General features: G+C 39.3%; 3 protein-coding genes across 5 annotated transcripts; 2 read left to right on the top strand and 1 right to left on the bottom strand.

Annotated features, from left to right (window-relative positions):
- Positions 1-133: 133 nt before the first annotated feature.
- On the top strand, positions 134-8,619 carry cdc5l (CDC5 cell division cycle 5-like (S. pombe)). The gene is made up of 19 exons (XM_067512558.1): positions 134-341; positions 1,298-1,401; positions 1,535-1,696; positions 1,898-2,025; positions 2,477-2,576; positions 2,739-2,865; positions 2,971-3,062; positions 3,283-3,427; positions 3,547-3,738; positions 4,155-4,303; positions 4,396-4,567; positions 4,812-4,976; positions 5,081-5,161; positions 5,762-6,013; positions 6,226-6,333; positions 6,595-6,684; positions 6,767-6,898; positions 7,314-7,394; positions 7,609-8,619. The coding sequence occupies exons 1-19, from the start codon at positions 297-299 to the stop codon at positions 7,720-7,722; spliced, it is 2,439 nt and encodes an 812-aa protein (XP_067368659.1). The 5' UTR covers positions 134-296; the 3' UTR covers positions 7,723-8,619.
- supt3h (SPT3 homolog, SAGA and STAGA complex component) lies at positions 7,879-17,743 on the bottom strand. 3 transcript variants are annotated; one of them, XM_067512571.1, is made up of 12 exons: positions 17,665-17,743; positions 16,806-16,908; positions 13,128-13,212; positions 11,675-11,761; positions 11,436-11,532; positions 11,023-11,174; positions 10,586-10,661; positions 9,953-10,065; positions 9,721-9,825; positions 9,505-9,633; positions 8,621-8,710; positions 7,879-7,996 (listed from the first exon to the last, which is right to left on the bottom strand). In XM_067512571.1, the coding sequence occupies exons 2-12, from the start codon at positions 16,895-16,897 to the stop codon at positions 7,958-7,960; spliced, it is 1,065 nt and encodes a 354-aa protein (XP_067368672.1). In that variant the 5' UTR covers positions 16,898-16,908; positions 17,665-17,743; the 3' UTR covers positions 7,879-7,957. The 3 variants fall into 3 exon arrangements, with proteins under 3 accessions (XP_067368672.1, XP_067368680.1, XP_067368690.1); XM_067512579.1 differs by having other exon boundaries at positions 16,806-16,862; positions 17,665-17,701; XM_067512589.1 differs by lacking the exon at positions 16,806-16,908 and having other exon boundaries at positions 17,665-17,683.
- Positions 14,213-21,168, top strand: runx2a (RUNX family transcription factor 2a). Its single transcript, XM_067512602.1, has 7 exons — positions 14,213-15,996; positions 16,712-16,766; positions 18,709-18,890; positions 19,123-19,282; positions 19,897-20,001; positions 20,096-20,170; positions 20,831-21,168. Exons 1-7 carry the CDS (start codon positions 15,985-15,987, stop codon positions 21,166-21,168), a joined length of 927 nt encoding a protein of 308 aa, XP_067368703.1. The 5' UTR covers positions 14,213-15,984.
- Positions 21,169-21,210: the final 42 nt, after the last annotated feature.

Raw genomic sequence — 21,210 nt, 5'->3', positions numbered from 1 at the left:
AAAACGACTGGTTGGGGACTGGAATACATTTCTGCTACTGTTAGAGTAAAAATCAACGCCGGAATCAATCAAATTTCGACACAGCACCAGCAAGTCTTCTCATACCCATGATACATTTCGGCGGACCCATACAATTCTGTGACACAAGTTTCCGGTGTAGTCCGTGTGCGTTGTGTCCTCGCGTTTCTCTGTGTGTTTTTCATTTTCATTTTAGTTAACGCCACTTATCATCGCAGCTGGTTGAGACTAAAGTATAACATCTATACTGAAGGAGGAGAGAGAAACAAGCCGCCAAGATGCCGCGAATTATGATAAAAGGAGGCGTTTGGCGCAACACTGAGGTACGTGTTTACATGCTAGCTACTTTAGCATCTTGCTAACCAATTAACGTTATAGCAAACTTACGGATCTTGCTAAGCGTGTAGCTAGTTGCTAAATTAATGTAATACAGCCCGTTGAGCAAGTTTGGTTTGCGTAGCATACAACTATATCACACAGTTTAGTTACAGCTTGTGTGAAGTTGGGTTTTCCCAGTACATATTTAATTTACGTATTTAGGCTACATGTTTCAAAGACGACAGCTTCGTTGGCAATTATTGCTGCAGGTGAATACCTTTGCAAGTGTTAGCCGGGCTGTCGTTTACTGAGAGTAGCAGCCAACAGGGATGTAAGTGATGGGAATTCTTTCATGCATCAGTGTTTGTAAATTTTCATGTGATCAAAGTTGGATTATAAAGCGGGCACAACCGGCTGGTGACCGAGTCCCAATGTATAGATTCAACATTTTATTATAAAGCACAGCTGCCACCAAAGCATTCTGACGTTGGTCACCAGCTAAAGTGGTCACGGGAAAATTTGAAACACCGGGCGATGCCCATTCGTGCCCAAACAGTAATTTCAGTTTTCATAATTTTAGGTTTTTCATACATTTTTACAAGTTGGTAAAACTGATCACACATTTGTTTCATTTCGTTATACTTTGGGTATAAATGGCAAAAAGTCCATAACAAATTTCAGAAGTCCAAGTTAACATATTTTAGTTGCTATTGTTGTCTGACTAATTGTCAAACATACAAAAATCCTATGTTCCCATTAATATCAAACTGGGAAACAAGCAAATATTCAAATAAAAGAGTTAAGTTAATTATTAAAATACTAAATCTGTAAATACAATTTCTGTGAAAGTGGGAATGAAATAGTGCTGCCATGTACAGGGGTGGCCTGCCCTCCTCTTGAGCAATGGGATTTAATAGATCAAAGACAATGTGTCTATTTTCTCCTCTTCTGATTTATTCAGGATGAGATCCTCAAGGCAGCGGTGATGAAATATGGCAAGAACCAGTGGTCTCGTATCGCCTCATTGCTCCACCGCAAGTCTGCTAAACAGTGCAAAGCCAGATGGTGAGTCTGCACTTCCACTGCGGACAGTTTTTAAAACTCTACCTTTCCCCCGGCAGAATGAGCAAACACGTTTTATACAATAAGACATGTTAAATAGTATGTCGTCTTATATTTGCTTTTTCACTGTCTGCAGGTATGAGTGGTTGGACCCCAGCATCAAGAAAACAGAATGGTCCAGAGAAGAAGAGGAGAAGCTGCTTCATTTGGCCAAGTTGATGCCCACTCAGTGGAGGACCATTGCTCCTATCGTGGGTCGCACTGCTGCCCAGTGTCTGGAGCACTATGAATACCTGCTGTATGTTCTTATAAACACACCACATATGCCTAATATGAATAGTTTTAATATTCGTTAACCTGAACTTTTACACCTGGAGACTTTAGTGTGGTTGTTGCAGGAGAATTTGGTCTTTAATTTCCAGAATACTTTTAATATCTGTTAAAATTGTGTTTTTGATTTACAGTTTCTGTGTATTTATGTATGAATTTGTGTTTTTAGAGACAAAGCAGCACAGAGAGACAATGAGGAAGAAGTAGGAGATGACCCTAGGAAGTTAAAACCTGGAGAGATTGATCCAAATCCTGAAACTAAACCTGCCAGACCTGACCCTGTGGATATGGATGAAGGTTTGTTAACACACTTAATACTTTCTCACATAGAGATTTTATTCAATTCAAACCATGTTGGAGTGTATCCTGTAGGCACAATATGAGGAAAATCTATCATAACATATTAGTATTGGAGAAGACAATTGTGGCTTCCGATAAACAAATATTGAAGTGTATATGTGTAACCTTGATGAAACCTTTTGGATGAGAGTCGAAATGTGTGGCAACTGAACAAGACCTTTAGGATCTTTTGAAGTGTTTATTATAGTGGTGGTGGTGATGATGATGAAAGTATGATTTAATACCTACTAATGTGCTCACAGATTTGTCTTCTGCATTTCTAATTGGCAAAGTTGTAAGAATGGCTTAGCAAGCAGTAAATTGTGAAATCATCCTTGAAAGTTGTGAGCAACAATAAATGTTCCCTAACAAAAAAAAAAAATGCCTGTTTATCTGTGTCTGTCTGCAGATGAACTGGAGATGTTGTCAGAGGCCAGAGCTCGACTGGCCAACACGCAGGGCAAGAAGGCCAAGAGGAAGGCCAGAGAAAAGCAGTTGGAGGAAGCCAGGTTAGATACAAACACACATACACTACTATTTGCAAGTAAAGGGTTAAAACATCTTTATTGAAGCATTTCTTACCAAAATATGTTCTTAGTTGTAGCTTTATCGAATAGAATATCTGTACAATTTTCACAAGTACAAACCACAGTACTTTCTTTTTGCTGCAGGCGGTTGGCTGCTCTGCAGAAGCGCAGAGAGCTGAGAGCAGCAGGAATTGATGTTCAGAAGAAGAGGAAGAAGAAGAGAGGAGTGGACTACAACGCTGAAATTCCCTTTCAAAAGAAACCTGCACCGGTAACACATCAGTACTGTTCATTCACTTGAACAGATCCCAGCAAAGAGCACATGGGCTCTACTTGTAAGCTAAAGTAATAATTGTTTTATTGTTTTTGCTTTAAGGGTTTCTATGACACCAGCATGGAGCAGTATGATGCCTTGGAGCCAAACTTCAAACGACTCAGACAGCAACACTTGGATGGAGAATTACGCAAGTCAGTAGCACCTAATTTTATACACAAACGCAGATTTGACAACCATGTACACTGAATATATATATTATGTAATATATAATATAATATTACATATTATATTATGTAACATCTTTCCTTTAGTGGATTTGCTTTTTGGGGACAATCAGAATTTCTACATGCAAGTGAGGAACAATAGATGGAAAAGCACATTTCACATACTAAACCTCATGTTTGTGTGCAGTGAGTCTGAGGAGAGAGATAGGAAGAAAGATAAACAGAAGATAAAGAAGAAGAAAGAGAGCGATCTGCCATCTGCCATCCTTCAGACCAGTGGTGTGGCCGAGTTCACCAAAAAACGCTCCAAACTGGTTCTACCTGCACCACAGGTAGGCACAACACACAGTTAATTTCTCAACCCCTGTAGTTGGTCCAAACTTGTCCTCCTGTGTTGTGAATAAAGACTGTTAAATACTGTAACATTACTTATTTTTAATCCTCTTTATAGATCAGTGATGCTGAGTTGGAGGATGTCATCAAATTGGGTGTCGCGAGTGAGGTTGCCCGCCAAGCTGCTGAAGAGGGCGACAGCGGGAACTCAGCCTCCTCCACCCTCCTGGCAGAGTACAGTGTCACTAACACCGTATCAACAGGACTACGTACACCTCGCACCCCTGCTGCCCAGGACCGGATACTGCAGGTAACATGGGGACAACATCTGGACACTGTATGTTGGCTGTCATGGAAAAAATAAAAATACCCTCTATTTTTAAAAGGTGGATATGTCACAGCTCTTTGATGACAAAATTCAGAGAACAGAGATTATTATTATTATTATTATTATTATTATTATTAACTGTCAAATATCAGCAATATCAAAAATTCTCAGGTGTAAAAGGCCAAATTATTCATCATATGCAGCTAAGATAGAGAAAAAATTAAGTAAACCCTTATTTTTAGAATTATTAAAAAACACAATATGCTTTGTTCTGGTCAGTAGATCATTGTGTAAGTGCTATGTATTAGCAAATCAGAAGGCTAATCATTTAAACTAAATTAGCAGGTAACAGCTTCTTTGACATTCACTATTTATGTGTGTGTGTTTATTTATTTCAGGAAGCCCAGAACCTGATGGCTCTGACCAACATTGACACTCCTCTGAAGGGAGGCCTCAACACTCCACTGCACGAGAGCGATTTCAGTGGAGTGACACCGCAGCGGCAGCAGGTTCAAACGCCCAACACTGTGCTCAGCACTCCGTTCAGGTCAACAACCCTGCTACCTCTGCTCTGATATGACATGGTGCATTCAAATGACAAAATCTGTAAGATTTGTGGCTATGTCATCTCTCCAACAGAACTCCTGGACCAGGTCAGGGGGCAGAGGGCATGACTCCTCAAGCTGGAGTGGGGTTGACCCCACGTGGTGCTGTGACCCCCAGTTTGACCCCCAGCCGTACGCCATTGAGAGACAAACTGAATATTAACACTGAGGAACAACTGGCTGACCCTGCATACGCTAAACACATGGTGAACACACTCTTATACAAATGTAATACTGTATATGCACAACCAACAGTAATGGATTTATGGAATTTCAACATCAGTTTTAAAAAACCTGATATCGTATAGTGTTATCTGCTTGTGAATTAAATCATTAACAAAACATAATGTTTAAAGAAGGCAGTTACTCTATAAAGTGCAACATTAGAAGTGACTTATTTGGTAAATAATGAATACATCTAACAGTGTTTTCTTTCTCCTTTATATTAAGCTAAGGGAAAACCTGCAGCAGCTGAGGCAGGGCCTGATGACGCTTCCTGTTCCCAAAAACGATTTTGAGATCGTTATTCTAGAAAATGCAGAAAAGGAACTTGAGGAGACAGAGACGGAAAGTGGATTTGTTGAAGACTCTGCTGACATAGAGGCACGCAAGGAGGTATGCGTACAATTTACATTCACACATATAGCTCGAGCATATTATGGTTTTCTTGAGTGTATAGCCCGTCTAAAGATCATAAAAAGTGTGTGTTTGGGTGTTAGGCTCTGCGGGAGGCCGAAAGAGAGAAGGAACTGAAGCTGCGGCACACAGCTGTTCGGAGGAGTCTCCCCAGACCTACTGAGGTAACACTCACTTTGCGATGCTTTGCAGTTGACCGTGTTGACACCAAAGAATTTGTCTGATGAGGGATCAGCTCAGTCACATATTATAATAATCTGAAACTTTTAAACCGATCTTACGTTTCTGACCCAGGTAACACAGTATGATATTACTTTTTCCGGTTCCACTGAAATTCGAAACGGAAAAACACACAAATACAAAAAAACTTATCTGGATTTGGATATCACTTAGCACTGCATCAAATTTGGTTCAGGAAGCTGATGTGCTATGTTGAGACTAAATTATCTTCCAATGGGAAAAAGTTTCCCAGTGATCAGACTAAACAGTCTTGTATTGTGATGATGTACTTAATAGTGTGACAAAAGCTGCTCCATTTTTAAACAGTATCAGTTGTTAACAGATCGCATCCACTCAGTCAGTTGAAGAAACGTAAACTCAAATCTGTGAATCTGCCAGACACACACTTTTCTAGTGATCATATTAAATCTAAGGTGAGTCAGGTGATGGGAAAACTACTTGTGATGGAAGAAAACATGCATTATTCTGTGAACTATCCCATTTGTCTCAGTGTGATGATATCATTTTGTCGTCTGCCTCTTCAGGTAAATGAGTCAGTCCTCCGTCCATCCTCCGTTGAGCCACTGTCAGACCTCCAGCTGGCCGAGGAGCTCATCAAACAGGAGATGATCACCATGCTGCACCACGACTGCCTGCACCACCCATCAGCCAACGCAGCCAGTCAGCTGCAGCGTGGCAAAGCCAGGGGCCCCACATCTACATCTAACAATGCGTCACACATAACTTACCTGGAAACACACTCCTACAAGCCAATCAGCACAGAGGACATGGAGCAGGTGACGTTTTTCCTAAAACCACTTTTATTTATGTGACGAGACCTAAACGTGTTGGCTTCATGTCTGAATGAGCATCCATGTCACTTCACTGTAAAATTTGGAATATCCCCTGTCTGAAAAGGGCTTTATTCAATCAGTCAATTGAATATTAGTACTAGTTTGGTGATTAGAGTTATAGTTTCAATGTGAGGTTTTGTAACATTTAAAAACAGGCAAAGGCGATACTGGCAGCAGAAATGGAGGTGGTGAAGGCAGGAATGGGACATGGTGATCTCAGCATAGAGGCTTACACCCAGGTGTGGGAGGAATGTTATGGACAGGTAAGCATCTCTCTTTAATCTACTACTTGCCAAAAACATTTGCATCAGTTATTAACTTCTAAAACAGGCTCAGCGGTTAAAATTTCTGTAGAAACAAGGCTTTTTCAGACCCACCACACTGTCTCTCTTCAGTGATGACAAACATGTCATTGTGGAGAATCATCTGGCAATGAAGCTAGACTCTGTTTAGCTACCTCATTCTTACAGGAGACCAGCATTTAGTCAGTAGCTGTTTTATTCAGTGCTCTCTCTCTTCTGCAGGTTTTATATCTACCTGGGCAGAACAGGTACACCAGAGCCAACCTGGCTTCAAAGAAAGATCGTATTGAAAGCTTTGAGAAAAAACTAGAGGTGAGAAACAAACATGTAAAAGTTGATTTTCTGTTTTACACAGAGTTCCTCCTGTTTAAACAGTGTATCTGTCTCTCTCCAGGTGAATCGTGGTCATATGACAGCAGAGGCCAGGAGAGCAGCTAAACTGGAGAAGAAACTCAAAATCCTGCTGGGAGGGTTTCAGTCCAGAGCGCTGGGTCTCCTAAAACAACACAATGAACTCTGGGAACAGGTACTAACAAGTAGAGCTCTTTTTACTTCTAAAGTTCTGAAAAACTATTTGTTCTTTAGTATAAATTGAGTTCAGAGACATTTTTAATCTGAAGATTATGAGATTAATTAATGGGAGAAAGGAAAACAAAAGGTAGTATTATCTTTTTAGCCATGCGAACACAAGTTTGTATTCAGCCCTGCATCTTTTGAACCTAATAACAAAATATTTTAAAGATGACAAGGGCTTGTTTGCCATTTTTAAAGAACGAAAGAAGATCAAAATGTTTTCATCTGAATTGGCAAAGTATAAAATAATCAACTACAGTGTTTGTGTACGTGAACTATGATGATTATGGCTAATCAGTACTGGTGTCTGAAATGCACTTAATTAAGTGTCAGGCTGTAATAACTGATATTCTGGATGTTGCCATTAGGTGGAGCAAGCAGCCACAGAGCTCCAGACCTTCACTCAGCTGAAGAAACAAGAAGACACTGCCATTCCCAGGAGACAAGCGGTAATACACATGATGACACGTCTGTATATATATATATACACACAAAAGCCAAACAGCTCAGTGCAGAACCAACTGGTCTAGGACCAGATAAACTTTGTCCCGTGGTCACTTATTTTCTAAAGTAGTATGTACAAAAATGATTAGAGCAGGCAAATAAAACACTAAGTCTTTTCCTGTAAATATTTACTACAGCTGTTTTGTTTGTGTGTTGTAGGCTCTGCGGGAGGATGGGGAGAGGCAGATGGAGCGAGAGAGAGAACTTCAGCAGAGATATGGAGAGCTGCTGATGGAGAGGGAGTTGCTCCTCAATAGTGCTCAGAAATACTGATCACACATTTAAATGAGTTGTAGGGCTTTTTCCATAATCGCAGCAGTTCCAGAGAAAATGCTCATGTTGCTCTAATGTCACACGCTGAGTTTTGAGCATGCTCAGTAATCTTGTGTTTTCTGTATAAGTGACCAATAAAGTTTCTTTTGAACAAACTCACTGTAAAAAAAAAAAAAATTTATTACAACAATAGAACAAAAAGAGAATGTATGCAAGTACTGAATGTGCTGCATCCCTAGCAGGTGAGGAAGGCCATCCCACTCCTCCAGTAACACTGAAAAAGAAGGGGTTTGTTTTAAAGGGTAACAGCCATTTTTGAAATTTCACATTCCACATACAGATGCGAAAACATTGAATTGTTCCCTTTCATTATTCTAAAACATTTTAAAGTGCAGAAAGTTAATATTTTCTGGGCAATTCATGGTTGGTTTTAGTGTGTGGGAGGATTCTTAACAATACAGTTCATTTTTAAAAAATGAACAAAGTCATAGCGTTAACAAAGCATGTTATTAAAATAATTCTGACATATGTACTTTGGAAGAGCTATTTGTTTGAGCCATTTATCCTGTTCAAACTGGCAATGACATGTCTACAATCATTTTTGACCTGCTTAACCCTATTCTGCATGTTTAGGAATTAAACATCTGCTTTATATGACATTTGGCCTTTTGACGATTCTGTACTGTTGCAAGAAATTATTTTTGTTCTGTTAGAAATAACACGCTAAAAGCAAGGAAACGCAGATTAGATCTGTCTATCAAAGTAATTCTTGAACGACACTAGCTGAGGCTCCTGAAGCCTCTTTCTTGGTTTTGCTGAACTTAAGGCATGTATGCCTACAATGAGGAAGGCAGACTGAAATAAAGTGAATCAGTGTTACTGTGCTCTGTGGACTTACTCTGTGTCTGTAGTTGTGTCTCCTAATAGCCTCTCTGATGTGACAGGGCTGGATGGCTCCACTGGGAGGCTCCACTATAGCAGGACAGCTCTGAAACACAACATAGTATTATCAGGTCAGGTCTAGAGACGGGTTTAAAGACCTGGTACACAATGCGACATTCAGAAAAGCTAATCTTCACCAAATTACATCTAAGACTTTTTTGTTGGAACCTGTAAGAGAATGTAATAATTTTTAATTCTCAGGTCTCTAACACATCCTATACTATCATGGCTCAGATTGACACATTTTGTTTTTGGTTGATTATCATCCTAACTCTTGCAGAAGTGACAATATTTGCTGCAAGGCTACTAGCGCACAACTAAGGATTGTCCAGTGTCCTGCAGCACAAGACAGCCTTTGGTAGGCTGATACCACAAACAAGAATGTCAGTAGTTTTGATTTGACCCGCTTAGTAGGGTACTGAGCAAAGTGTCTGGTGTGACCAAAGTTATTACAATATAACACCAGACAAGACAATCCTATGTCTTTCAATTCACATGGGACATCACAACTGACAAACTCCTTTCATCATGTTTAAATTTGTCTTTTTGTGTGAAAATATATTCAATGTCAAAAATTTATATTCTGGAAATGTAGTTAAATTGTAAAAACAAATAGGTTTGGTGTCTAGTTGGGTCGTGCACTCAGTCCAACATTCACGTTTGAATTTTCGATTTCAAGGCATTTCATGCGGGTAAAGTGCCATTTTCCATAGTTTCAACACAAGCTCTCCAATAATTCTGACTCATTTTAAATTACGTATTACTATTAAAATAGATACAGGACATTCTTACCACTATGTTAGTGTGACATTGATTGCCAACACACATAAATGCACACACCTTTTTGCGCTTCCTCGGTCTTGCTCGGCTGTCCAGACTGCCATTACCCTGCAGGGGGGGCTTTGATGAGTGTGAGGAGCCTGGAGTGGAGGGGGGAGTTGCCTCAGGTGAGTCTGGATCCTTCTTTACCTGGTGGTGGGGAATAAGACATGTTATTTATTTACTAAAAAACATGATGCCCAAGTTTTAGTGAATGAAAATTGCATTCATGTGTACCTCAGTGTGTGAGTTGTAGTGGATGTAGCTGGCAGAGATCACATGACTGACGGGATTAGTCTTGGTTATCATTTCCTGCTTTACCAACAAAGACAAATCCACAATCTGGAAAAATGAAACAGCAGAAAAATGAGGCCCCTGAAAAGGTTTGGAATTTTTTTCTATGTTACAATCCTCTTCCACACCTATTGCAGGTGTTTTAACCACCTGGTACAAACCATTAAAACATTACCTGGGCAACAGTCTCATAGGCCAGGTATGACAGGATCTCCATGGCGATGCTATTAGGTTTCAACTCCAAACTGCTGCAGTCCAACCAGTCGCGGAACTTCGATGCTTTCTTGGCTGTAATCACAATTACACACAGACAGACATCAGGCAAGAAATCAAAAAAAAAACAAAACAAAAAAAAAAACTGAATGAATAAAAGATTGACAGAAAAAGAGTCAGAGAAATTTTAATTGACACATATTGCATATGTCATTAGGACCAACTCAAGCTTTTGTATTGAATTTGCAAAGGTAACTAGTCATCTTGTATAATTTATATGTATATGTTAATCTAATTTAAATGGAAGTCAAATTAGATCCTTTATTTAATCTCAGTTTTTATTTCTATTCCACCTAAACTGGTGCATAACTAAGGTGGATTTAGGTTTAATTTTATTAAGTGGATTTAATGAGTTACAAATTAAACTGGATTGCACATATGAAAACATGGATGGTAAAACTGAGTGAAACTAAATAATAACCTTAATAAAGAAAAGCAAGCAATACAAACGTCAAAGATCTAAACAACTTCCCGATTATTGTTAGAAAATAATAAGCGTGAAAGAGAGAATATATAATTTAAATTAAAATCCTACCAAAGCTGAGTTGTCGACTCTCACAGAACTCAGAGTACTGAGCTGGGTCCATAGTCCGAGTCTGACGCTCTAAACGCTGACGATACAAAGACAAACAGCACATGCACAGTTAAAAAAATCTTCATCAACCTAGAAAAAGAAAAGCGTAAGTAGACTAAATGTTTAGACAGAACTAAGATTGTTTTCACAGCGTGAACTATACAAACTTAAAAAACGCAACAGAAACCGACTTGTTAAGACTTTTACAGGCCCTTTATGTTGGTCTTAGTTTTTGGTGGACATGTAAATATGAGGGGGAACGGCTCTATGTAATGAACTCTCCTTTCATTCAGCCACTTTGCTCGGCTACTTTCCCTGTCTGCAGTCTCTGTCGTGCACACTTGTAAAAAGTTAATCAGAAACCTGGCTTGATAAAACACACGAAGGTGACCCCTGACCTCCATCCTCTCCTGTTTCACGGGGTCCACTTCCTGTCGCTCGGCTAATGACAGGAGCTCCCCCGTCTGATCCATCCACACCAGAAAATCCTGGGCCAATCGCTGTCTCCGCTGGTTGCCGCCGGAAACACCACCTGTGTTGCTCCACCTATCTGCAAAAACACAGAAAAAAAATCCATTTCAAATTCGTATTTGTCCGATATCTCCTTCTTAATCGTCTATTTTATACAGATTCTTCTAATTAATACTATGTAGAAGTAATTGGTGGGACAACAAAAGTAAACATTCCTCAACAGGTGTAAAGGTAAAATTTCTATTTCTTTGATTATGAAGCTGCTCTTGCAATAAAACAAGCTCACAACATTTCATTTGTTATGTTAGATAGATTAGATAGAATAGATAGATAGACATACCTGTATCCTGCAGCACATCATCATCCTCTAGACTTTTGAGTAGTTTGGATTTGTAATCTCTAAACTGGAGATACTTTAACAACCTCAACACCTTCCTCTGGAACAGAGACAGAAAGATAGAAAACATTGATTTTAAAATCAGTGAGTGAGTTTCTTTCAGTTAAAAAAATATTTCTTCAATACACTTTGGTTTGAGTATGTCATGTTTTTTTTGTTATTTTTGTGAGTGTTTCATTTACTTTGTCCTTCCTCATCAGGAACAGGATGTCCTCAGCTGAAATGACCCTCGAACCCCGAAGAGCCGCACCCTCACAGGCCTGATGCAGCTAATCGTTTCAAAAAAATAAAAGAGAGAAAGAAAGAAAATAAATGCAATTTAAAATTATTAAAATCGCATCAAAAATAATAGTTAACAGATGTTCAAATAATTTAGAAGTTCAGGAATAAGAGGATAATGTTGTTTAAAGTCACATTAAATATTTAAACTTAAAGCAACTTTGAGTCTGTAAAGTAGTTAAAGACAGTAACATAAAGAATACACATACAATTAAAGACTCTGTGCCACATTGAGTTTGATCACATTATTAGTGTGTGTGTGTCACATGATCTAAAGATAAAATGCAAAGAGATTTTGCATGTGTCTAGATTTTCTAGACACATTTTCCTTCATCAGGAATTATTTAGTTTCATAATAAGGGGATGCAAATCATGTACACTGATAAAATTTATATTATTTTACTTTTACAAACATTTATAAACCATTTATGTTACCTTTGATAACAAAAGAACATTTGTACTAGCTAAATGTTAATTGTTATTATTTTAGGTTTAGGGTTAAGTCTGCATGCCCTTACATTAAAATCGCATTTAGGGGGATGCAAACTTAACCCTAAACCTAAAATAATTAAACAACAATTAAAGCTCAAAATTAACGGATTTCGTTTTTTCCCCCTCAGGGGTCCCCACACGTTGATTTGGCATGAATTTCTACGCCACATGCCCTTCCTGCCTCAACCCCCCCCCCCCCCATTTTTGTTCGGGCTCAGGATCGGCCCCAAGGTGGCCACGGTGGCTGGGGGGGGTGGGATTCAAACTTACTGCCTTCTGCATCTCAACCCAATGCTCTACCACTGAGCCATAAGACCCCGATTCAGACAACAATTAAAGCTACAGTATGTAATTTTTATTTTTTCTGTCTTTTTTTTGGTAAAAACTTGTTCTAAAACTTTGCTTGCTTTTCTGTGGAGAGGTGCTGTTTAAGCCTCTCGTGAAGTCAGGCTGCTGAATAAAAGGTTTAAGGCTCCTCCTTTTAACCAGCAGCGGGAGTTCTGCTTGATAAGCAAGTTTAGTAGCCTTTTATTTTATGTAGTTTGATAATGACTAATACCTGAATGGCTGGGCAGACTGTGGTGGACCGTAGCAGATAGTACAAGAGCAAAGGAGAGAGACGGAGCGCCAGGTGGAGCAGAGTGGATTTTGAGCCTACATTGCCTATTGCATCTTTCACCAATTACTTTTTATGCAATATTACAGTATTAAGTAGCTTTTTCTTGACAAGTTCAAGCTCAATGAATAATTATTTTATCCATGTCTTTAGAGTGAACAATATAAATTACCCACAAATTGTCGGACACGTTTATAAATCTATAAAAAAATATTGAAACCAAGTTCTCTCCATAGAGAAGATGTTACCATAGTAATGAGCTGTGTGTGCACAATATCCTCCACAAGAGCTGCTGTTTCATACAAAGGTCTGCGGGCGTCTCCCAGAGCAAACCTGGAGGAAAACACACACACACACACACACAAACACACAGATATTTGAGAGTAAATGTGATGTCAAGCAGTTTCAAGTGATTCCTCTAAGACTGCGAGGTTTCAATAGGTCATTAACAATTCTCTCAGCATTTATAATAAAAGTAGTCCATCTTCGTTCTGGCAGTGTGATTGTGTGTGTGGTGTCAACTCCTCAGGGAGATAATCTCGCAATCTTATTACTTTGTACTGGGACACTCTCATTCTCTCTAATGATGTTCTAATGATGAAGACAAAGCTTTTACTGCTCCTTCTTTTATTTATTCTAAATCAAGCTTCTGGTTCTGCTACAAAACGTGAAACTGCATCAGCAACACCAGAAACCTGTTTAAAAAGGCAAATATAAAAAAGTTTAGTGGTGTCAATAATCCCCCACTTTGATGTACTCACTCACTAAAAAGTAGCTAAGTTCAATAATTAACAGGGCATTCCAATTAATACAATCCCTCCCGTCTGCTGCACTCTGCCAATGAATGACATCTGGTGGTTCCAGCACCGCCCAGAAGACATCAAGCAAAACTCTTCAGCTTAGTGATCACACGATGGTGGAACAAGCCACCAAACTCTGAATGCTCCGCAGACCCACTCTCTATATTCAATAAACTGCTGTAAACAGAACTCTTCGACACCTTCCTATGCAGTTAAATAAATTTTTTTTTAAACTTCCTTTCTGCTCTTTCGTGCACTTGCATCTCATTAAATGTAAACACTTTTCTGATAGGACGTTGCTTTGATGTTTTCTCTTTGACTTAGAGTTTTGCTGCCTTGTACCCTCAGTGGATAAAAGCATATGCTACATTATTAAATGTAAATCAAGTGCCAGTAGTAAAAAAAACTATTCAGATTGTTAAGAAATAATACTAATACTACACTATAATGCAGAGTGGAAAGGCAGTTGGTCCTGATGACAAACCTGTGGAAGTGTCTAGGAAAGGTGGCAGTAGAGTTTCTGACTAGTTTGTTTAACAAGATCTTGGAGAGTGAGAGGATGCCCGAGGACTGGAGGAGAAGTGTACTGGTGCCAGTTTTTAAGAAGAGGGAGATGTGCAGAGCTGTGGCAACTACAGAGGAATAAAGCTGATGAGCCACAAAATGAAGTTGTGGGAAAGAGTAGTGGAAGCTCGGCTAAGGGCAGAGGTGAGCATTTGTGAGCAGCAATAAGGTCTCAAGAGTAGAAAGATTCCAACAGATGCAGTATTTGCTTTGAGGATGCTGATGGAGAAGTACAGAGAAGGTCATAGGGAGTTGCATTGTGTCTTTATTGATTTAGAGAAAGCATATGACAGGGTGCCGAGAGAAGAGCTGTGGTTTTGTATGAGGAAGTCTGGAGCGGCAGAGAAGAATGTTTAAGTTGTGCAAGACATGTATGAGAGCTGTAAGACAGTGGTGAGGTGTGCTGCAGATGTGACAGAGGAGTTCAAGGTGGACGTGGGGCTGCATCAAGGATCGGCTCTGAGCCCCTTCTTGTTTGCTCTGGTGATGGACAGGCTGACACATGAGGTTAGACAGCAATCTCCATGGACTATGATGTTTGCAGATTGTGATCTGTAGCGAGAACAGGGAGCAGGTGGAGGAAAATCTAGAGAGGTGGAGGTCTGCTCTGGAAAACAGAGGAATGAAGCTTAGCCGCAGCAGAATACAGAATACAAGTGTGTGAATGAGAGGGACCCAGGTGGAACGGTGAAGTTACAGGGAGCAGAGGTGAAGAAGGTGCAGGACTTTAAGTACTTAGGGTCAAAGGTTCAGAGCAACGGAGAGTGTGGAAATGAGGTGAAGAGGTGGTCTTGAAAATGTTCAAGATGGTGGTGAGACCAGAGTTGTTGTTCGGCTTAGACAGTGGCACTGAAGAAAAGACAGGAGACAGAGCTGGAGGTAGCAGAGCTTAAGATGTTGAGGTTCTCTTTGGGAGTGACGAGGATGGCCAGGATCAGGAATGAGGACATCAGAGGGACAGCTCATGTTAGATGTTTTGCAGATAAAGTCAGAGAGGCCAGATTGAGGTGGTTTGGACATGTTCAGAAGAGAAACTGTGAATATATCTATAGGATGCTGAGGTTGGAGCTGCCAGCCAGGAGGTCTAGAGGAAGACCAAAGAGGAGATTTATAAGCTACTCAATGCAGGTAATGGAAAATATTATTTCTCGTGCTTTAATATAGTATTTCTTAGATGCAGATAATAGAGGCGACGTTTTAATGATGAATGTATGTAAGACAGAAAGAAATTATTTTTCTTATTTATTAAATCTACTGACTATGTCTATGATGAAGCTATCACAAACATAATGAAACGCCTGTGTATACATCTTTCTCTCTCTGAGACACACAAACTGAGACAGAGAGGACAAACACATACACACACACAAACTTTGACCACAATTTTGTCAAACCTCAATTTGCATCCAGAGAAGCCACTTCCATGATGGCTGACTAACCTAAACCCACATCCTGAAGCTCATTCCTTGTCTCATTTCTTCTCTTTCCCTCCATCTATCCACCTATTCTTTGTCTGTCACTTACAAACACCTGACAGCCCCCCCACCACCACCCTTATCTGCACAGTCATTGGCTCTTGGCAGCAATCAATCACCCTGCTGAGGATGGCTTTGGTTTGGGGTTGTGGGCAGTTTGGCCTCAAGTTCGAAGGTTGACATCAGATTCAACATTGGCGTTAGGTTTTGGGGTTTAATTGGGTTTCAGTCTTTCTGACCACCAACAACACCTCTCGAAAGCCCACATGCAGCACAAGGTGAGTACCCCAAAACACACATACAGACACACACACTGATGGAACGCTCCAGCATCTATCATCTAATGTGTGACAGAAAAGCAATTCCATGTAGTTTTTCCTCTGCAGATTTAAATCATTGCACATTCCGCATAAAATATGCTTGACTTCAGTTTTAAGGTTGTTGCCTCACTAGTCTGCATGTTTTGCAGATTTCTCCAGCTGTTTAGTTCTTGTCTAATATTCAGTAGCATTCAACTGAAAGTTTAGGAATATGTTTTTATTTATTGTACTTATATTTTGATATTGTAAAGAAAGAAAGTATTAAAGAGATCATTTTATGACATTTTTTGTTAACTGAGTTAACACTGCAGGGAAAACAAATAACCACGGTGTCCTAATCTACCCCCTTGCCATTGTTTATTTTGTCAAGATGTTCAGTTTAAAACACATGTAAAATCCGTGAATTCTCATAGGAGTAAACTACAGCAGGTAATATTGAAAACATTTTGTTCAGTGTTCTTTCACTGTTGATGCCTTAACAACATTAGTGATCACATTTACTTAGGTTTATAAAAAAACTATTAATAATTTTCAGTGTGCTTCATTTGTCCAAGTCTATTGATGATGTGGACTGTTTGAAGACATAGTTGTTATTTTTGTTTCATGTAGGCAGTTTGGTTCAGCCAAAACATCTCCCAGTGTAATTATTGTGCATCTGCCATTTGTTAAACAGGTTTCTATGGCTTCAAACAGTCTGTTCAGCAGGACCAGCCCATTGCTTTACTGGGGTGAGTCTCTTTCAGGGTGGGTGAGTGTGTCACTCTTACATCATGCTCTGTAGCTCTGGGATGAAGCTGGTCCTGGAGACAAGGCGGTCTTTAGAACTGGAAGAAGCAGAGCCAGCCATAGGACTGATCATAACCACACTCCCTGATGACAGAAACAAAGACTTTAATGTACAAATCAAAATAATCACAACCTAATGAAGGGCTGTAGCTTAAGTCACACCATTTGTTTGGCAGCAACGTGATAATGACAGCACCACTGAAAAGACTGCTTCAATGAGTCTGTTAAATTCTTGATTATTCTATCAAAATCTGTGTATTACATTACAGTTTCTGAATAGAGACGATTTACTTCTACTCATGGTTTAATTTCTTTGTAAAGTGAAAAACCCAAACTGGTTAAAATAGAAAAATCAATCTCTTGTAGTCATATCCCAACCACTCAAACCCCTCAACACACGCATACAAAGGCTAAACACAATTACTATTCAGGCTGTATTAATCAAACCAGCAGTTTGATGTGGTTTTAGCTTTTCGGAGGAGACATTTAAGCCAAGGAAAACCATTCAACTAAGAAGAATAGAAGCTGAGCCAAGAGCCTAAAATCACAAGATAGCAGAACAGTTTGGAAGCAAATAAACACAGCGTCCAAACACACACATGCAAATATTCAAACAAACACATATATTATAAATTAGAAACAGAGCGACAGGTGGTGTGGCCGCAGCGACTTCCCCTCCGGCAGTAAAATCTGAATAAGAATACAGCGCAGTTCCCTCCTATTCAAACACTGCGGTGAATGAAACACAATGCAGAAGACAAAAAAGAAAAATGGAGCCGAGGTTGAAGAGAGCAGAGTCAAACAAACAGAAAAGGAGTCAAAATGAATCAAATTTCTTACCGAAGTCTTCAGAAAAACGCTGCTCCAGCTGCTACTTTTGCTACTTCAACGTTTGTTTGATTTTCGGCTCTGCGTGATGACGTAAAATTAAATCGACTCCGTGCCGAGCGTTTGTGGCACTTGTAGTTTTTAAAATTCATTTTCATTTCTAAAGTACTCTTTAAAGTACTTTATGGTTCATTTTGATGAACCACAAATCTTGTTATGTTTACGATGTTATTTGCTTAATGTCTTTTATACCTGTTTTACATGGGAAACTTGCTGCAGCTAACTTGCACAAAATTGTCAGACCAGCAATTAACAACCTTTTATTCAACTTTATTTAATCAGATAGCCTTATCAAGACAATAATAATATATATTTAGGAGCTCTGAGAATAAAGAATATTCACCATTATAACAGCACAATCAACGATAAAAGCAATATCCGGGTTCTTTCAAACTATTAAAAACAATCACAAGAATCATCATGTGAACGGAGATTAACACAGAACTCCATGCTATCTACAGAAAATATAAGATTACAATATAAACCAACAAAGAAATACCCACAGACAACAAAACATTTACATTAAAGAGTGCATAAATCATATGAAACATCTAAAACTAAAACTTTAAAATTGCTAAGATGAATTAAATAATTAAACTAGACCAGGTTGATATGACTGATTTAAATAGCTAAACTACTTGTAACCATAGTGGTGTCAGAAGAGCTGATTTGTTTTGTGTTAAAAATGCAAAATGTAGGACATGTTTTATTTGGGTTTTTTTTTAAGAATTGGGTTTGTGAATTAAATCACCCTTGTAGTGGCTGCAACACTAATAAAAGTGAACAGGCCTCTAGTTTACTTTGAGTCCTGTGCAATGATACATTCTGTGCTGGATTAATACTGAGTGAGTTTGTTGTAATTTAATTTAACACAACTTCTAGACACATGGCTTCTCCACATTCAACAGTAACAAAGATTTTATGATCAGAAGAAAGAAATACAGAGGCTTATAAAGAGGAATTAAAAATCAGTTTGTTTATGTTTTGTATGGTCAGATCCTGTTGTGAAAAGGCGACAGCCGACACCAAAATCTAGTAATGACCCAGAGATGATCTCCCCTCACCTGCACAGCACAGCACCACCTAGAGGGTTGGTGCAGACAGACAGTCCAAACTTCCTCTGCAGCAGCCTGCCGCAGCACTGGAGGTGTAACAAGACACTGCCGAGAGCTTTTACTGTGAGAATCTGCCTGTCTATCAATCAATGTGTGTGTCTGTTTGTCTTTCAATCAGTTTTTTTATCTGTCTGTCTTTCTTCACATGTGTTTGTCTGTTTGTCCGTCTCTCTGTCTGTCTTTCCTTCTTTCTGCCCGACTGTCAGCATACGCATCTGTCTGATTAATATTTTGCCCTGGGTGTAGCCTTCCAGGCTGGGAAAGTTACTTGTCCTAACTTTTCATCATCCTCCAGGTGGTTGCTCTTGGCAGTGACGTACCTGATGGTGTTGTCGTGACAGTGATGGCTGGCAATGACGACAACAGCAGTGCCGAGCTACGCAATGCCACTGCAACTATAAAGCAAGGCTACGCTCACTTTAATGACCTCCGCTTCATAGGACGCAGTGGGAGAGGTAGATACGTTTAGTCAGATGTATTCTGTCACACATATTTCTCTACATCTCTAAAAGACCTGTCTGTAAATGTCATAAATTGACTATCATTAAAGAACAAGAAAGTACAAAGTGTTTTATCAACCAATGATCAGCCATTTCTCCAAAACAGCTCGGAGTTCCATTTCCTGAAATTAAGTTGGCAAACAGTACTGTTTACATACAAAGCCCAGCACAGTGTTACAGTTTCTGACAGTGGAAGACCAAGGAAAGGAACAGCATCAACTATTGTTTCCTTCATCCTATGAAGTGCTGTAAAAATATTTTCTGTATCTTATTCAAAGTAAGAACAGTAAAAGTGTAGATGTGAATCCTGTCTAATCATTTGGAGTAATGTAACTCTTTCTACTAATGGTTTTACACTGTTTTCCTCACTTTCCATCAAAAGCTATAGTCTATATAAAAAATACTTTGAGTACCTGACTAATCATTTTAATTATCTTGTTTGTAAACAGTGACAAAATTACTTTTTCTTTCTGATGACACTGTCATGTTTTTTTTTTTTTTGCACTGGGTTTTATTGGATTAATTCATTTTTTACATTGAACATGTTTGTGCATGTGTTATTTTTCCAGGCAAGAGTTTCACCCTCTCTATCAATGTGCTGACCTCACCCCCTCAGATCGCCACATTACAACGAGCCATTAAAGTTACTGTGGACGGACCACGATTGCCAAGACGTTAGTACACACCAGGAAGAGTGATGTGATGGGTGGTTTCCCCCAAGCCTTTCGTCAGACTTACTTTCCTTGTCTCTCTGTGTCTGTTTCTCAGGGCAGAGGCAGAAGGAGGTGAAGCTGGGAGTGTTCAGGCCTTCTGGCAGCATCAGTAGCACCTCTGTGTCATCAGGTAATACACTGTATAAATATATACAGGTGAAAATATACATTTAGAAACACCTTGTTGACCACGACTACATTACTGGATATAATTCTATGCTGGTGTGCATACATAAACAATGTTCCCAGAATTTCAGCCTTGAAATCTTCTTTTGCAAAGAGTTTACTATACAGTTGCATGGAGGACTACGACTGTCATGGTAAAGCATTTTATTAATTATAATCTAAATCCATTAATTGATGATTTGCATTAAAAAGCTAAAATATTAAGGTTAAAACGATAATAATAATATTTAATTTAATTCGTTTTTAAAATTTGAATTGACAGTGTAATGAAACATAAAACAGCTCTACTATTTGAAGTATGAAGTTCCAAATACTCAAGTATAGTAGTATACAATAATACTAGTAAAGTATTTGAGTAAATAAAGGCTACTTATTACTTAGATGTTTCAGGGTGAAGATTTATTTACATTTGAACAAACCGGAGTAGACAATAAATGTTAGCTTTAGTTTAGTTTATTTTTGCACAAAGAAAACAAGCTCAAGGTCCACTTACTTTCAGATAAAGACAGCAGGTGATTGAACCTAGAGGAACACCATGAAATATGATTAGACGTCTTGAAAAAATACCAGTATGTGGACAGACAAATATGTCTTTCTCCTTCAGAATGTCGATCCTTTTCCTCCTCTCTGTGGACCAATGAAACATCATTTCTGGGTCAGGTGACTTCTCACAGCTCATCCTTTGCTCCAGGTCCCAGAATGCACCACCTACCTGCCCTCTCTTTTCCCAGCCAACCTCCTACATATGGCTCCTACCTGTCCTCTCCTCCTCCCCCTCCGCTAAGCCACAGTGGTCCATTCCAGCCAGGCAGCTTCTACTACGGACCGAACCAATCGCTCCAAACCACGGCGGAGGACCGTAATGTGGCTACAGCCCTGAATTATGTTGAGGGGACTTTTCTTTCTATTAGAGGGGAGGAACCTGTCTGGAGACCTTACTGATAATTGCATGTTTTGAACAAGACCCTAATGTATTTAGTTTGA

This window comes from Channa argus, chromosome 1 (assembly GCF_033026475.1).
Source record: "Channa argus isolate prfri chromosome 1, Channa argus male v1.0, whole genome shotgun sequence".
Classification (NCBI taxonomy): Eukaryota; Metazoa; Chordata; class Actinopteri; order Anabantiformes; family Channidae; genus Channa; species Channa argus.
This window is presented reverse-complemented; position numbering and strand designations above follow the sequence as displayed.